Below are 16,168 nucleotides of genomic sequence, written 5' to 3' on the forward strand. Positions count from 1 at the left end.
TCTGGTATGAAGAATAGAAGGTAAACAATTTGTTGGTGATTTCCATAGAGCTGTTTACTAAAGTGTAAGGAATACAGTACTAAATCATTATAGGACAAATATATAATTGTTTGTATATTGGTGTTGCTTACATTTTTTAAATTTAATATTCATAAGTTCTGTGGCATTATAAGAATCTATAATCATTACCCAAATTACTTTAGAAATACAGAATGTTAACAAAATCATCTGCAAGTATCTTCTGATATCTAATATTCCATGGTGATGGGTTATAAAAGAGCTATTAAATCTGTTTGGTTTATTTTCATTTAGCAAAACTGTAAGGTTTAGTGGCTGTGTTCTGAACTATAGCAAAGGTGTATCTGCTGAGTTGGATAAAATAGCCAGCATGATAGATGACAGGAGAGAGAGACAAGGCTATATTTCATTTTATGACTGGAAGATGAAAGATGTAAAGATGCTGGAGGTGTAATGCTTCAGTTGCATATGTTCAACAAGTCTAGTTTCCAACCACTGTCAGTTTTTCTTGCCTACATTGACTAAGCGTATTGCATGTTGATTTGTGGGGTGAATAGGGTATGGAGGGGGTGGGGTGCAAGGTGATTAATCTCATTAACAGTTGTCTTGCCCTGTGGTGAATCGCCTTCCCATCACTTAGCTGCTTTCCTGATACGAGAAGGAGGAGAAAAAAAAACTGTAGGAGGAAACAACAGCAAAGATCAACGGAAAGACAATATGACTCTCTGTTACCCTGTCTCCCTTTCTTCCTCTTTGATAAAGGGAAAGAATGCTCTTTTCAAGTTGAAGCCTATTGTTCAGAAACATGCTGAGCCGTGACACTTGAGTAACAAGGAGTTATTTTGTTCTTTACTGGCAGGTGAAAAAAAAAAGGCTCAACTCGATTCCGATGTTTCATATCCTCCAGGTTCCAGGTAAGAGCTCTGCTGAAATTTTACTATGTGTGCTATGTTTAAGCATTGTCTTTACTTGCTCTTGTGTTTTTTTTCAAAAATGTGCATGGGTAAAAAATGCTTTCAAGAATATATTCTGTCAGCTAATGCAAAATAGTATCAGTATTTCACATTTATCAGTGTTATGTAGAATATTTTTAAAAAGAGTTTTGTGCACAAACAGTTGATGCTTATTTTTTTTATTGATAATTATGCAGTTTGTCTGAATAAATATTTCTGGGTAGCGCTCAGAATATTAATAATCAAGCCTATTTTGTTACATTGTTCTCTTTAACTTGGAATTAGTGTGAGATGCAATCCCACGATTTTAGATGTCTTCTTATCTTGTGCAAATTATAAATGTTTCTAAGATATTTTAGATAAAATAACATTTTAATTAGTTAATATTACCGCCTTTTTGTAATTGCGACTTTAGTTTCTGCAAAGGACTTGCAAATTCACAGAATTGTTTTTGTGTGTAATTGAATTGTAAAATTAACACTTGAACTCAAAGAATTCCAAAACATTTTGCAGCTAATGAACTACTTTTGAAGTGTAGTATTTATAATGCAAAAAAACCCATCAAACCTCAACCAACTATATTGCAACAATCTATTATTTGATATTTTGATGGAGGGAATGACATTTGAGAGCCCACTATTCCCCTCCCCTTTCAAATAGACCATTAGATTTGTAAAATCGCAATTGTGAACAGTTTTAAATATTTTCTGTTTCTGGGTGACGATCCTGAAATCTTGATTCATGAACGGGGCATTTATAATTTGTGAAGATTTGTTTCTCTGCACTATTACTAAAATTAATATATCTATCCGATCTATGTCTCTTATAATTCTCCTCCACATTCCAGAACTAAGAGCAGGACAAAGTGAAGAGGGAAGCCAGCACATAGTAGTAAGAGCGTGCGATGAGAAGGGAGCTGGTGGGCGTTGAGTTGAATCAGATTGGGGGGAGGAGGGGGGGGGGGGGGCAGGCCTAAGTGAAACCAGGTAGGGAGGGAAAGAAGGTGGAAAGCGATTAAAAAAAATAAAAAGATTTCAAAGAAAAATTAGCCAGATGCAACTGAGGTGGGGAGAGGATGGAAGTAACAGGTGGGTGATAAGTGGAGGAAGGAACTGCAGATGTTGTTTTAAACTGAAGATAGACATATAAAGCTGGAGTAACTGAGTGGGACATGCAGCATCTCTGGAGAGAAGGAATTCCTTCTCTCAAGATATCAAGATATGTTTTAGTCTATCTTCGATAAGTGGAATCAGGTAAGGCAGAGTTGTTGTGCAGATGGAAGCAGATAAGGGAGGATGAAGAGTTCAGGTAACAAGAAGGGAGGGACAGAGAACGTGAACTGTGGAATAGTGAACAGTGGTGGCCTGGCGGGTGTGGGAATGGAACACGGGGGCTGTGGGTTACCTGAAATGAAGTTCAATGGTGAAAACAAGGTTATTTGAGGGAACCCACGAGTGGCTGTTACCAGCCTGTCCTGCAGGTAAAGTAAAAGGTCGTCAGTGTTTGAATATGGAGTCTCCATGACTACCCTAATAGTGATGACCGATGAACGGGCAAGGCTTGGATCAGCAGCAACTGAAGGATCTAAGGCTAAGAAGCTAAAAGTCCTGCACCTGAAAATACACATGCAGATTTCAGCAGGGGTGAAGGTTATAGATTTCAATATTGGGTCAAGAGTACAGTTTGATTGCTGACCTTTTAAGTAGTGTAGAACAGGGAAAATATGGCTATTGAAACCTGATTGTTCTGTGAGTAAATAAAAATGATAATTTTTTAGATGAGTGCGTTTGGAAATCTCTTGTGTGACGTACATTTATCGTTGATGTTATTTGGGGGGTTTTGCACCAGAGAATTAGGAAGCGCAAAATCCTGATCTAAAATAAAGATACAGATTTCCAGGAAGGTTGGAAAGCATTCAGAAATATGTATAAAATGACTTTATTCTGGATTAAACAATGCCTATATTCTTTAAGATCTCTGTGAACAAATTGTTAGCTGATTTATTTTCTAATATGAAAGTTGCCACTATGTAGATGATAAAGTAAGGAAACTTTTATTTATTAACTAAATTTTGGCAATGCTTTGGCCCCAATTGGAATATATAATTTAACTACATCTGAGATTCACGGACAAACAAGAACTATTTCTTACTTATAGGTCTATGGAAATGCAGGATCTAGCAAGTCCACAAGGTCGAATCAGTGGAAGTAGTGAGTCTCCCAATGGTCCAAAGCTTGACAACTCCTGCATTAATAATAATTCCATGACCCCAAATGGCACAGAAGGTGAGTGGGTTCAATTAGGTTTGAGATGGTTTGGAACAAAACAGCTTTGGATATCATACATTAATTCAATTTATGTTTCCTTTCAAGCACATTGTATTATAACATGCAATTTCTGACTTGGTGACCTTTGAAAATATTGTTTATTTTCATCTGCGCCCTTTGATTAGGCTCTTGGATATGGGGGGAAAAAATCATCTGATGAAAGAAATGCATTATCCGATCCTTCATTTGGCAGGGAGATAAAAGCAAAGTTAGAAGTGAGAATTTCAGTGTACTTTTATGTAAAATGTATCCATACTGAATACGCAGAGTTTATATTTTTTTAAACGTTTTCATCTTGTTCTTATTTTCTATATTAACTAGACCCTTCCAAGAATTATATTTTAGAAATTTTAAAACACAGGTGAGAAAATATGCAACATAACCAGTGGAAATGTTATCACAATGTGAGTTTGAGTATCTGCCAAGACAGCATGATGTGACAATCTTCCCAATGTTGTAAATTAAAATCAGGAGATGACATTAGTGATTGAGAATAGGAAGTAAAGTCTACTCTCTGATCATAAGGTTAAAATAATCAAAAGGTGTCATCCCCTGATGAGACAATTCTCAGCTGCACCGTGCTTACCATGTTATTTCTGTTCTCAATAGATCTAATGTTGCTGAATAATCTTCTTATATTTCCTACTTGCAGTTACAATTTTGTTTATTTTACTCCACTGATATTCTATCTCACGAGCTGATTGTGTGGCATGTATGCTTGAATGATAGAGAATTATTTTACAGAATTCATGTTGTCCGTATGGAGAGGTGCTGAGCAGCACCTGCTATAAACCACCCCTGTCCAATGTCACACACATCCTAGAATAATACTGGTGGAAATCTGGGAGCTAATTACATACATGGTCCCTTGGTTTTAAATGCAACATGACTATGATGCTAGTGAGAAGAATAAGGAATTTGTTACACACCCAAAATCCTTGTGTTCAAACTACTTGAAAACTAATAAGGAAAATGTCTCCTCTATATACTTAGTGTAGTGAGAATAAAGCCCAGCTTCATGGTCTCTACCATTTACAGGAATAATCCCTAGCAATATTTATTGTAAGATGTGTTTCTCCAATGCTACCACATCAACATAACACTTAACGTTATGATAAATTTAAAGATTTGTGCTTCCATGATCGCAATACAGCCTCACGCAAATGGATAATACAAATAGACACAAGAAACTGATGATGTTTGAATTGTGAGTGAAATACAAAGTGCTGGCATAACACAATGGGTCAGGCAGCTTCTCTAGAGGACATGGACAGATGACATTACGGGTCGAGACCCTTCTTCAGACTGTCACGACTGGAAATGTCGCCTGTGCATTCCATCCTGACCTGCTGAGTTACATCAGCACTTTGTTGATAACACAAGGAACTATGTGTGAGGGTTATATTGATATTCTTGCCCAAAATGTCCATGGTGATTGAAATACCGGGTTATATAGATAGGGAATTAGTATCTGTTGATGAAAGTCATTGCATTATAGTTTATAATAAATTCAAAATCGAAAATGAAAACAAAATTGCTAAGATTACCCAATAATGGAGAGAGATCTTCAAAGAGAGAAACAGTGTTCACTATTTAGGTTGCTGCGCTTTCTTCAGAACTTTCTAATAGAGATGAACACCTTTTATATGAGATAGTGTTGTTGACACATATGAGATAAGCCCTTTTAAATCAGGATTAAAACATATAATTGGTTTGGTACATTGATCAAGTTCATGAGTTGGATTTTCATTTCTCTTCTAGCATAGAAACCTCACAGAACAGATTGTTTTGCTATTGGAGGGCCGGAGACATTTTCATTCTGATCAGACAATTGAATGAAAATCTGAATTCTAAAATAGGTAGGGAATTGAATATTGAGTTATTATTGTCACGTGTACTGAGGTGGAGTGAAAAGCATTTATTTGCGTGCTATCCAATTAATTTGGATCTTACTATCCATTACAATTAAGCCATATACCAGTACAACAGGTTTTGCATCAGTTTAGAGGAAAAGGGAACTTATAAAATGTCTTGAGTCCACAATGAAGGTAGGTTGAAAGAAAGATCTGGTTTACCCTCTAACTTGTGGGATAAAGTTTAGTAGGTTGATAACGGGAAGCAGCTGTCAGCTTCTTGGTCCGCCAAGACATACTGGATCTCCCACTTGCTCACCTTCCCATTCCCATACTGACATTTCTGTCCTCCTGGAGGGTAAATGTCCGTCCCCCCCCCCCCCCGCTTTAAGAGGTGGGGGACGATCCCACCCCCCCCCCCCATGTTTTGTCATCTGGACTTTATCAGCCGCTTTCTAAGGGCTGAATCGGCCCATTCGCGGGGCCTTTCAGCGCCCGGCGCGACTTAAAATCAAACTGCTGCAGCGAGGCGATCAAGGCTCCCGATGTTGAAGCCCTCGCCGGTCGATGAAAGTCCCCATGAACAGGCCGATTCAAGCCCATGGCCGAAGCCTCGTGTGTATGCGCATGCGCGCGCGGGGCCGCCAAGAAATTGTGTCCCCTGCATGTTTTGACAGTAATTTCCGTGCCTGCTGCCCTCTACCTCCTCCAATGCTCCACACACAAACTGGAGGAACAGCATCTCATATTCTGCTTGGATAGTTTACAACCCAACAGTATGAACATTGAAATTTCCAATTTTAGGCAATAACTTACTAAACCCCCAGCCCCTCTCTTCCATGTGCCCCAACTGGACTCACACCCATTTCTCCTCTTCCCTTCCACCTACATTCTTTCATCTGGCTTCGCAATTTACAACTCTTAACTCACACCTTTAGTCTTTTCATCTCTGGCCTTTGTCCAACCATCTGCATACATAGAAACATAGAAAATAGGTGCAGGAGAAGGCCATTCAGCCCTTCAAGCCTGCACCGCCATTCGATATGATCATGGCTGATCATCCAACTCAGTATCCCATCCCTGCCTTCTCTCCATACCCCCTGATCCCTTTAGCCACAAGGGCCACATCTAACTCCCTCTTAAATATAGCCAATGAACTGGCCTCAACTACCTTCTGTGGCAGAGAATTCCACAGATTCACCACTCTCTGTGTAAAAAATGATCATCTCGGTCCTAAAAGACTTCCCTCTTATACACAAAACCCTGCCTCACCTATATCTACCTATTGCTTGCCAGGCTTTGTCCTGCCCCTCCCCCCAGATTTCTCCCCCCCCCCCCCCCCCCCCCCACCCACCACAACAATCAGTCTGAAGAAAGGTCCTGACTCGAAATGCACGGAGGTTGCAGGTAGTGGAAGGTATGACCTTTTTTTCACCCAGTTTTATTCCACCAGGGAGGTCTTACCTTCCACTACCTGCAACCTCAGGCAACCACCTTCAACTAGCATCGCAACCAGCTTCGATTTTTAAAACGGCAACCTAGTCGCGGCTGGTTTTGAATTTTTTGAAATAATCGCCGGAACATAGAAGAAGCGGAAACCACTTTCGACCATTAGGAAGACTGACAAAAACCTTCAGGAACCTCACGGAAACCGCACGGAAACCGCACGGAAACCTTGGGTGGGGCGCAAAGTCTCCAGAGGTTTCTGTTCAGGTTTCTGTTCAGGTTTCCTAAGTGGGACAGGGGCATTATCCTCACTGATTGTGATCTATGGGTCACAAAATAGAGGAGCCAGTGATAGAGAGGGATGCCGACTCCTGTGTCCAGGTATTTGGAGATGAGTTTGGATGAGATTATGGTTTTGGAGGTGGAATAATATTCACTAAATGGGTGTTTGACTCATAGTTATGTGTCCCTTTTATCTGGATGTTCCAGAGATGTGTGTGTATAAGTGTTGGAATACGCTCCATTTTATGAGCTTGACGATTTAGCTCCATACTTTATCAGCAGTACAGTAAACATTTTGCACATGATGACGGTGGGCTTAGAGCCCAATGATGCTTGTCCTACAGTAGTCTGCACAAGCATCATTGCACAAACACCAAACGTCTAGAATAATACAAGTAGCAGTTAAATTATCAATGTACTGGAAAACGAATGGTAACTGTCAAATCGGATCCATATAATGAGACTTCAAAAGGAGAAAGGAAAGATAATTACACGAAAAGGGCAAATCAGTTGTATTGTATGTTAAAGATAGAATATTTTGGTCAAATGGAGTATAGATGATCAAGAAATTGTAGGTACAAGATAGTGGCAAGGCCGTGTGCCAGAAGTGCAGATTTTCTGACGATAGACATAAAATGTTGGAGTAGTTCAATGGGACAGCCAGCATCTCTGGAGTGAAGGAATAGGTGACGTTTCGGGTCGAGACCCTTCTTCAGACTGAGGGTCAGGGGAGAGGGAGACTCTCAGTCTGAAGAAGGGTCCCGACTCGAAACATCACCCATTCTTTCTCTCCAGAGATGCTGCCTGTCCTGTTGAGTTACTCCACCATTATCTGTTTATCTTCGGTCTAAACTGGCAATTCCTTCCTACGCATGATTTTCTGATGTGTGCTTCAAGCTGAATAACTTTCAAGTTTATTGAGAAAACATTTGCTTATTGTGCACATTGTATATGTTACCTGAATGCATATGTACGAATATACAAAATCAGTTGTAATATTTAATTTGCATTGTCTATATTTTAATAATAACAAGCAAGTGGAAAACTCTGAGCTGTACACGTTTTGAAACATAGTTTTGTTGAAAAATATTAATGGGAAAACAAAATGCTGAAGTAACTCTGGGTCAGACAGCATCTCTGAAGTACATGGATTCGGGTCTGGACCTTCAGATTGATTGTGGGGGTAAGTGGGATGGGGGGAAAGAAAGCTGGCAGAGAGGGGGGCAGGTCAAATCCTGGCAGGTGATGGATTGATACAAGTGTGGTGTTTATTAATGGGCAGATGGTTGGGAAAAGGCCAGAGATGAAAAGACAGGTGTGAGACAAAAGGATTGAAGAGTTGTGAATCGTGAAGCTAGAGGCTGGAATGTTGGTGGAAGGGGAGAGGAAAAATAGGTAGAAGTCTCGGAGGTGCACAGGGGAGAAGGGAGAGGGTTATGTTGTTACCTAAAATGGGAGAATTCAGTGTATATACTATTAGAGTGCAAACTACCCAGCTGAATATGAGCTACTGTTCCTCCAGTTTGTGTGTCATCTCACTCTGGCAGTGGAGGCTGCCCAGGACAAAAAGGTCAGTATGGTAATGGTTAGAGGAGTTAAAATGGTTATCAACAGGGAGATCCAGCAGGCCTTCGTGGACCAAGCGGAAGTGTTGACCATTTCGCATGTTCACATATTCTGTCTTTTACATCTGGCGCCTTGTCTAACCATTTGCCTATTCAAAAACCGTCCTCACTTGTATCTACCTATTACCAGTCTGGTTTTGTTCTGCCCCTCCTTGCTTCAAGCTTTCTTCTCTCCTCTTCCCCCCACCCCCCCCCCCCTACCATCCCTGCCCCCCCTGCCCCACCCCATCAATCAATTTGAAGAAGGGTCCTGTCTCATAACGTCACCTATCCAGAGATACTGCCTGCCCTGCTGAGTTACTCTAGCACTTAGTGCCTTCTTTGTAAACCAGCAACTGCAGTTCCTTGCTTTTACAGTGAGAAAATACTCTTGCCTTGTCTACAAAGTTATATAGATCATGTAATGGGAGAAGGTCTTGAGGTCAATTCAGTTTATTTCCTTCTAGGATTATTTGGTTTCTTCAAATAAAATTCAACCAAAATGATATTCTTCTTCTTTATTGAGATCTAAGAAACTCTGCTTATAAAATTCAGAAAATCATAATTTTTGTCTTATTTCATTTTGTATTCTAAACTAGTAACTCGTTGTCCTTTAGTGAGAAAATATGCAAATGTGTTTAAAGCTTTGCTGATGTTACTGTGCACTGATAGATAGGAGATCTGTGCTTTTGTGTGGGATACGTTGTTCCAATTAAATTTTCATGGCCTGAGATGCAATTTTGGCCTTGCAGCTAAATAGAAAAATAAATCGAGCTTTGAGTCACAATCAGCATACACTAGATGCGAATTCGATTTCTCCCATTGAATTATTACATCAGTATCGAAAACATTAATCTTGAAAGTAAAATTGAATTAATAGTTAGTTAAACTTTAACATTTGTTTGAAGAGGTTTCTATTTCAGAAGTGCAACATTAAAATACTTTATTTTAAATTAGTTAGTATTAGCTGAACAGTTTTTATCATTCTATTGTGAAGATTCAGATCAATGTAATAATTTCACTTATTTGTTCATTATTGTTAGTACTTAAAGTCCTGAATTTAGTTAACAAGTGTATGCCAAGCAACAACATGTGATGTCACACCTATTTGACTACTTTAAACTACCATTTCTATTTGATCATGTTATGAATTGTACAAAAACACACCTCGTGCCACCGAGTTTCACTATTTCAGCCTACATCAAATACTAATAAGTATACACTATGCCAAGACCTGTAGATGTCTCTTTTTTATGCAGCTGGAAAATGAAGTTTTGTGTGGTTCCAAAGAAATTAGTTTGGCTGCAGGAAGTTAAATACTGTTTTCATATTCTCAAATGGCAAGTCTTGAGTTGCCCTCGTGAGATCACAGTACTTAACCATCCTTTGGGTCACGTTCTGCAACATTTGGCAACATGAATGGTAATTAGTATTTCAGGTGGTGGAGTTGTACTACCGGTGCCAGGCATGACAAGGAAATACAAGGCACCAGATGTGAAGTCAAGAAATAAATTAAAAATGGGAGTCATTTTGTAATACTGCCTCATTGTAATCTTATCCATATAACTCATTTCGATGTCTTCCAACCTTGATAATCTTGAATTTATAAATCCACTGTTTTTACTTCTAATTTCCATATGAATGTGGTGAATCTGTGGAATTCATTGTTGCAGATGGTGTGGAGTGCAAATCATTGGGTATTTTTAAAGCAGAGATTGATAGGTTCTTGATTAGTAAGGACATTAAAAGTTACGGGGAGAAGGCAGGAGAATGGGATTGGGAGGGGAAAAATAGATCAGCCATGATCAGATGGCAGAGCAGACTTTATTGGCTGAATGCCCTAATTCTGCTTCTGTCTTATGGCCTTGTACACAAACTATTGTTATTGTCAAAGATAAGAAACACAATAAGCCAGATCATGCTCAGTCCACCACTATGCCCATGGTTGGACATGCCATTTTCTCCATGGTCACACTTGCTTTGCCTGGTTGTGTGTGTCCAGTTGTCCTCCAGGACTTTCTACCTCAATTATCCTACTTAGTGGATCTCCAGAGTGCAGACTCCAAAGCTTCACCCGACAGAAGACTACGATTGCCTCCTGATAATTTGGTGTTGCCCAAGTCCTTTGAATAATTTATAAATGTTTCCAGTAATTGAATGGATTTAAATTATGTTTTCTTTTAAACATTATTGGGTGGGGGGGTTAGAGATAAGAGTTCTGCCTTTATCCCCCATTATATTTCATTATTTGGCTATACTTATTAATTGAACTTGGAGCTATGTGAAATGAGATGCAATGAAAAGCAAAATTCTGGCAAAAGTCCTTTATGCCTTTTATATTGCCTGTCATCACAGACTGTTATATAGACTTAATTTTTGATCTTGTGAGACTTGAACTGTCAATCTTTTCCAATTTTCTTCTAATATCAGTTGAGTGCCTTCTATGAAATTATATACTTGCAACCATCTATCAGACTTTTAGATATCCCAACTCCTATAAACCAACTCCATCACACCACATGTAAATGTGTCCATCTTTCCATGAATGTAATTTCTATTCCTGGATGAAACTATTAAACATCTCTTCCCAAAACCAAAGCTCTGAATTATCAATAATAGCTTTGACATTTTGAATCCTAGTCTTAATTTCCCTAAATGGTCAAGTTTCTGTTTTTACATCTGGATTTATGAATTCAAAGAATTCCATCCTGAAAAAGGAAAAATAAAACTTTCACTGCCAATTCTATGCTAATAAACATATCTCTTGTCTATCAACCCTTAAACCACGGTCAAGAGCAGCTCATTGCTCAATCTTCTTATTGACAATCACCTTTTAGGTGACAACAATACTATGCTCAGTATAGCAGATTGGTTGTAAGTTACTAGTATCTATATCAATGCAGGGCTGCCTGGCTCTGGTACAGGACCACAAATTCACTTAATTCTTCGATTTGTTCCCTTGTGTGCTCTTTGGGTGTGAGATGATATTTTAACCTTTCATGACAACTGATTAAAAATCTAATTTTTTTTTTTTTGGCAAGAAATCATGTTGGCTGCACTTTGTGATTTTTTTTTTGGTGTAATGTAATCAGGCTCTAAATTATGTTAGATTCCTAGATTAGAATTATGTCCGGAATTACCTATAAAAAAATATATTTTTTCAACAGTTGCCAGTCAGATCAATGAAACATTTTTCCTTGGATTTTTGACAAGTTGTGAAGCTCATTTTATTTTCAGTAACAAAATAAATTCAACCTATTTCAAAATCTATTACTGAAGATTTATTTAAGAGTTATTAATTAACAATTCTATCTGGTATCTTGGAATTGAGGCAATTATATGTGCAAAATGGCAGCAATTTTTGTATTAACTGCGGAGCCATTGAAAAATGATGGTTAAACTTGTGAGGATGAAACTATTTTATTTAAAAGGTATTTATTTTACTTGAAGAAAATAAAAAGATGAAACTCAACAACAGAATATCCTCTAGCACATAAAATATCAATGTTTCTTAATAATCAAATCCACAAAATCCTTTTTTTTTTAATTGCCTGCTTTCCTTACTAATAACTATTGTGATGAGTGCATAAAATTAGCATTTAAGAAAAATGGATGTAAGGAATGAGAAGAGGGTAAATCATGCGCTTAATGCCACTTAAGAATAATTCCCGAGAGAAAGAACTATAGAGCTGTTGGGCTATTAAGTTTATTGTGACATTTAAAATAAAGTCAATGGTAAAATAAATAGTAATTGAGTTATAAGCTTTGTTCTTGGCTTGGTGATAGATGGGTACTAATTGATCACTTCAATTAATCATTCAAGGTTGGTTCATGTGCTATTTAATGGAGCAGATGCAAGAAAATAAATGATCTTAACTGTTCCAATATCATTATCAGAAAAATTGATAATAGGAAGGATATTCAGCAATTCGTTCTCTTGATGTACAGAAAGGAATGTTGGAACATTGCTTAGCATCTTCCTGATATTTCGCTCTAAGTTTTGTTTGTTCATGTCTGGGGGCAATAACTCGTGTCAGTGGGCAAAGTTTCGGGAGCCTTCCGATACTATGTGAAACTTGGCAGATTAACACGGTACAGAATCATAGGATTGTTAGAGCACCAAAGGAGGCCATTTGGCCTTCCAGTCCATACTGGCTTTGTATAAGAGATCTCCAGTTAGTTCCACTCCTCGTCACTCTCTGCATAGCCCTGCAGCTTTCGTTTACTAATAGTAGGCAAGATAAAGCCAACAGTACTATAATTATTGCTGCCTACCAAATAACCCGGCAAATATCAGAAATTAATTTGTGTATGTCTTGTCTACAAAAGTATTGGTTTATTATTATCATGTGTACTGAGGCAGTGTGTAAAACTTTTATTTGCATGTTATCCAGCAAAATACTATACACAAGTATAATCAAACCATACACAAATACAATAGGTAGTGCGCAGAGAAAATTACTACAGCATAGAATATAGTTTTACAACATTGCAGTTGTGGAGTTGAGGTCCATTGTAGCTTGCAGTTATAGAGTTGAGGTCCAATGCCACAGCGAGGTAGGTCAGAAGATCGGGACTTCACCCGAACTTATGCGTGAACCATTCAATAGTCTGCTAACAGAGGGGAACAAGCTGTTCCTAAATCTGGTATATGCTTACAAGATTCTGTATCTTCTACCCAATCGGTGAGGGGAGAAGAGGGAATGACCAGGGGTTGATAAAGATCCTTGATTATATTGGCAGGGGGGGGGGGGGGGGGGGGGGGTGTTAGGAGAGGCTGGTTTCAATGATGATCTAGGCTACAGCCACAATTCTCTGCAAATTCTCAAACCAAACTGTGATGCAACTGGATAGTATGCTTTCCTCAGTGTATTCATAAAAATTACTACAAGTTGTTGGAGACATGCCAAACTTTCTTAGTCTTGTGGGGTAATAGAGGCGTTGGAGTGGCCATATCTTCAATGTGGGTGACTCAGGGCAGACTGTTGGGAATATTTATGCCTAGGAACTTGAAGCTCACAATCATTTTCACTTCGGCATCATTGATGCTGATTGGGGCATGCTTGCTGAAGCCAATAACTGACTCCTTCATCTTGCTGACATTGAGGGAGAGGATGTTTTCTTGGCACACCTGTTACTAAATTCTCTACTTCCTTCCTGACATCTAACTTGTAATTCGAGATCTAGCCCACTGTAGTGGTGCCATCCGCAAACCTGTAGATGGAAATCGAGCACAATTTGGTCACACAGTCCGGACTGTATGGGAAGTGTAGTAAGGGGCTGAGAATGCATTCTTGCAGGGCTCTGGAGTTGAGAATTATTGAGGTGGACATTTTGTTGTGTATCCTCACTGACTGGCACATGAGACAGTCGAGGATCCGGTGATCAAGTTGGGGACTGACTCCCAGATTCCGTATAAGATGTTTTGGCTTGAGGGTAAGGTATCTTCCATGTGGTATTAGGATCATAGGTTTCGTCTGTATAGGCTTATCACATTAACACAGGTCCCGTCAGGATGAGTTTTCTTGCAAGTTGACATTTTAGAATCTTTGTAAAATCATGAAATTCTACTTTTGTATTTCCTTCCTCAAATGAACTTGTTAGCTGGCTAATGGTCAACCCTTGGAAAGATATGAATAGGGTTCATACTTGTAGCTGGCTACTTTTCACACAACGGTTGGTCAAAGAGCTTCTTCCTAAGATTCAAACTCTATGTTAGTGCATACGGATCTTGAGGAGGGCCACTGTATGATTCTAAATACAAAGTGCAGTTCTCGTTTTGAAACATAATATTTTGAAATGTGGCATGGGAAATCATTGTCTGATATTGTAAACTTTTGGAACCAAAAGAATAATTGATAAAGTAAAGTAGAAACTTCAAATAAGTATTGAACCTCTTTAAACTTTATAAATGCAAGAATAGATGAAAAAAGTACTAACCAGAGTACCCCATCAGCCAGTTCAACTTTCTCTGCTGGTACTCTATACTTGTTTGCCCTCCCATTTCAAATTTCTTTATAAATAATTTTCAGGATGTGTAATATGGGGAAATACAGCCCGATATTTTGTTTTAAATGGATGTTAAACACCCCAATTTTCCTGTTATATCAGACCTAATTTTAGTTTCTCAATGTTTTCTTTTTTGCTTATTGCTTTTCAGTCAAAACGGAACCAATGAGCACCTGTGACATTGCTACAACGACCCAAGAAGAGGCTTTAGACAATTTCTCAGGTAAGGGTGATAAATATTATGCTCTCCATGTTTTAAGCAAGCCCAATGCAGATGAAGAATCGGATTACAGGTTTCATCCCTGCAAACCAGCCCTAAAGCTAATTCCACTCCTGAATTGCTATTGAAGTGAAGAAGGGACATTCGTGAAATCAATAATCCAGCATCATGTTGTTATTTACCTGGGTTGACTTCCCTTCACCCTGCTCAAGAGCAATGTAAGCTATGAAAATGGTTGCTAAAGCAATATGAATATTACAATTGATCCGTAATTTGGGAAAGAAAAGTATTAGCCAGGATTTGGGGAAGCCAGGATATTAATGATTATTTTCCATTATTTGTATAAAGGATCACATACAATGTAAAGGCGTGCCGAATGTAATCATTTAATGTGCCATCAAACATACCCCTTCATATGTCCGATAGGTTAGACTTTACAGCATGGAAACAGGCCCCCTCAGCCCATTGAATCCGTGCCGATCGTCGATCGCCCACACGAGCAGTATACTACACACATTAGGGCTAATTTACAATTAACAGAAGCCAATTAGCCTACAAATCTGTACGCCTTTGGAATGTTGGAGGAAACCGGATCACCCGGAGAAAACTCACACGGTCATAAGGAGAATGTACAAAGTGCATACAGACAGCACCCTTGGTCAGGTTCAAACCTGGGTCTGTGGCATTGTAATGGGCCTGTCCCACTTTTTTTAGGTTACTGCTGGCGACTGTCATTGTCGTAGCAGGTCGCCAAAAAAACGGCGACTGGACCCCCCTACGACAGTGTTTACGACAATCTACCACCTAATTGACGTCAAGCTACGTCAAGCTACCAACAACCGGCGAACCATTAGGACGTCCACCTACGACAACACAGGTGACAACCTACGACAACTAAAGTCAACCTACGTCCACCCGCGACAAGCTACGACCCTGTCGGCGATAACTGAAGACAACTTAAGACAATTCAGTCGCCAGTACCTGTCGCCGGTTGCCGTAGGTATTCGCCAATGGAATTCACTGAAGTCAGCACCGGCGACAAACTACGTCATTCTGGTGACAACCTACAACCGCACCTACTTCAGGAGAATTCAAGCCAATGGTCGCTGAAAAGTTTTGAACATTTCAAAATCCAGCGGCTATCAGAAAAACGCTATGATTCTTTGGGCGACTGTGGAGACTACTCACGACCATACAGTCGACACCCTGGCGGCCATGTGGCGACAGCCTAGTCACCTAAAAAAATTGCTTATGTAGGACAGGGGCATAAGGCAGCAACTCTACCACTGTGCCACTGCCCAGTTTAATGTGTAGGTGATGGAGCAAAAAAAATGATGACTGACTGTGCTGGAACTAACGCCAACCTGACAAGGATCTGCTGATCAGTGTACCATGCTTGAGGACAGAAGGAGAGTTTAGAGAGAGTTCATAAGCCATTTATCAAAGTGATTCCTAG

At 39.2% G+C, this 16,168-nt stretch overlaps 1 protein-coding gene across 18 annotated transcripts in view; it reads left to right on the top strand.

Moving 5' to 3' along the window:
* The window catches only part of eya1 (EYA transcriptional coactivator and phosphatase 1), a 155,925-nt gene that overhangs the window by 13,354 nt on the left and 126,403 nt on the right, over positions 1-16,168 (top strand). For 17 of the 18 annotated variants that reach the window (XR_004411703.1, XR_004411704.1, XM_033019313.1 and 14 more), the window contains 3 exons: positions 878-932; positions 3,129-3,256; positions 14,644-14,715. Coding sequence is in view for 16 of the 18 variants with exons in the window: in XM_033019313.1 (XP_032875204.1) it covers positions 3,133-3,256; positions 14,644-14,715 (196 nt within the window). In the remaining 2 variants the exon portion in view is untranslated. The remainder of the gene's footprint in view (positions 1-877; positions 933-3,128; positions 3,257-14,643; positions 14,716-16,168) is intronic. The other variant, XM_033019325.1, reaches the window with a different exon arrangement.

Source organism: Amblyraja radiata, chromosome 4 (assembly GCF_010909765.2).
Source record: "Amblyraja radiata isolate CabotCenter1 chromosome 4, sAmbRad1.1.pri, whole genome shotgun sequence".
In the NCBI taxonomy this organism is placed as follows: Eukaryota; Metazoa; Chordata; class Chondrichthyes; order Rajiformes; family Rajidae; genus Amblyraja; species Amblyraja radiata.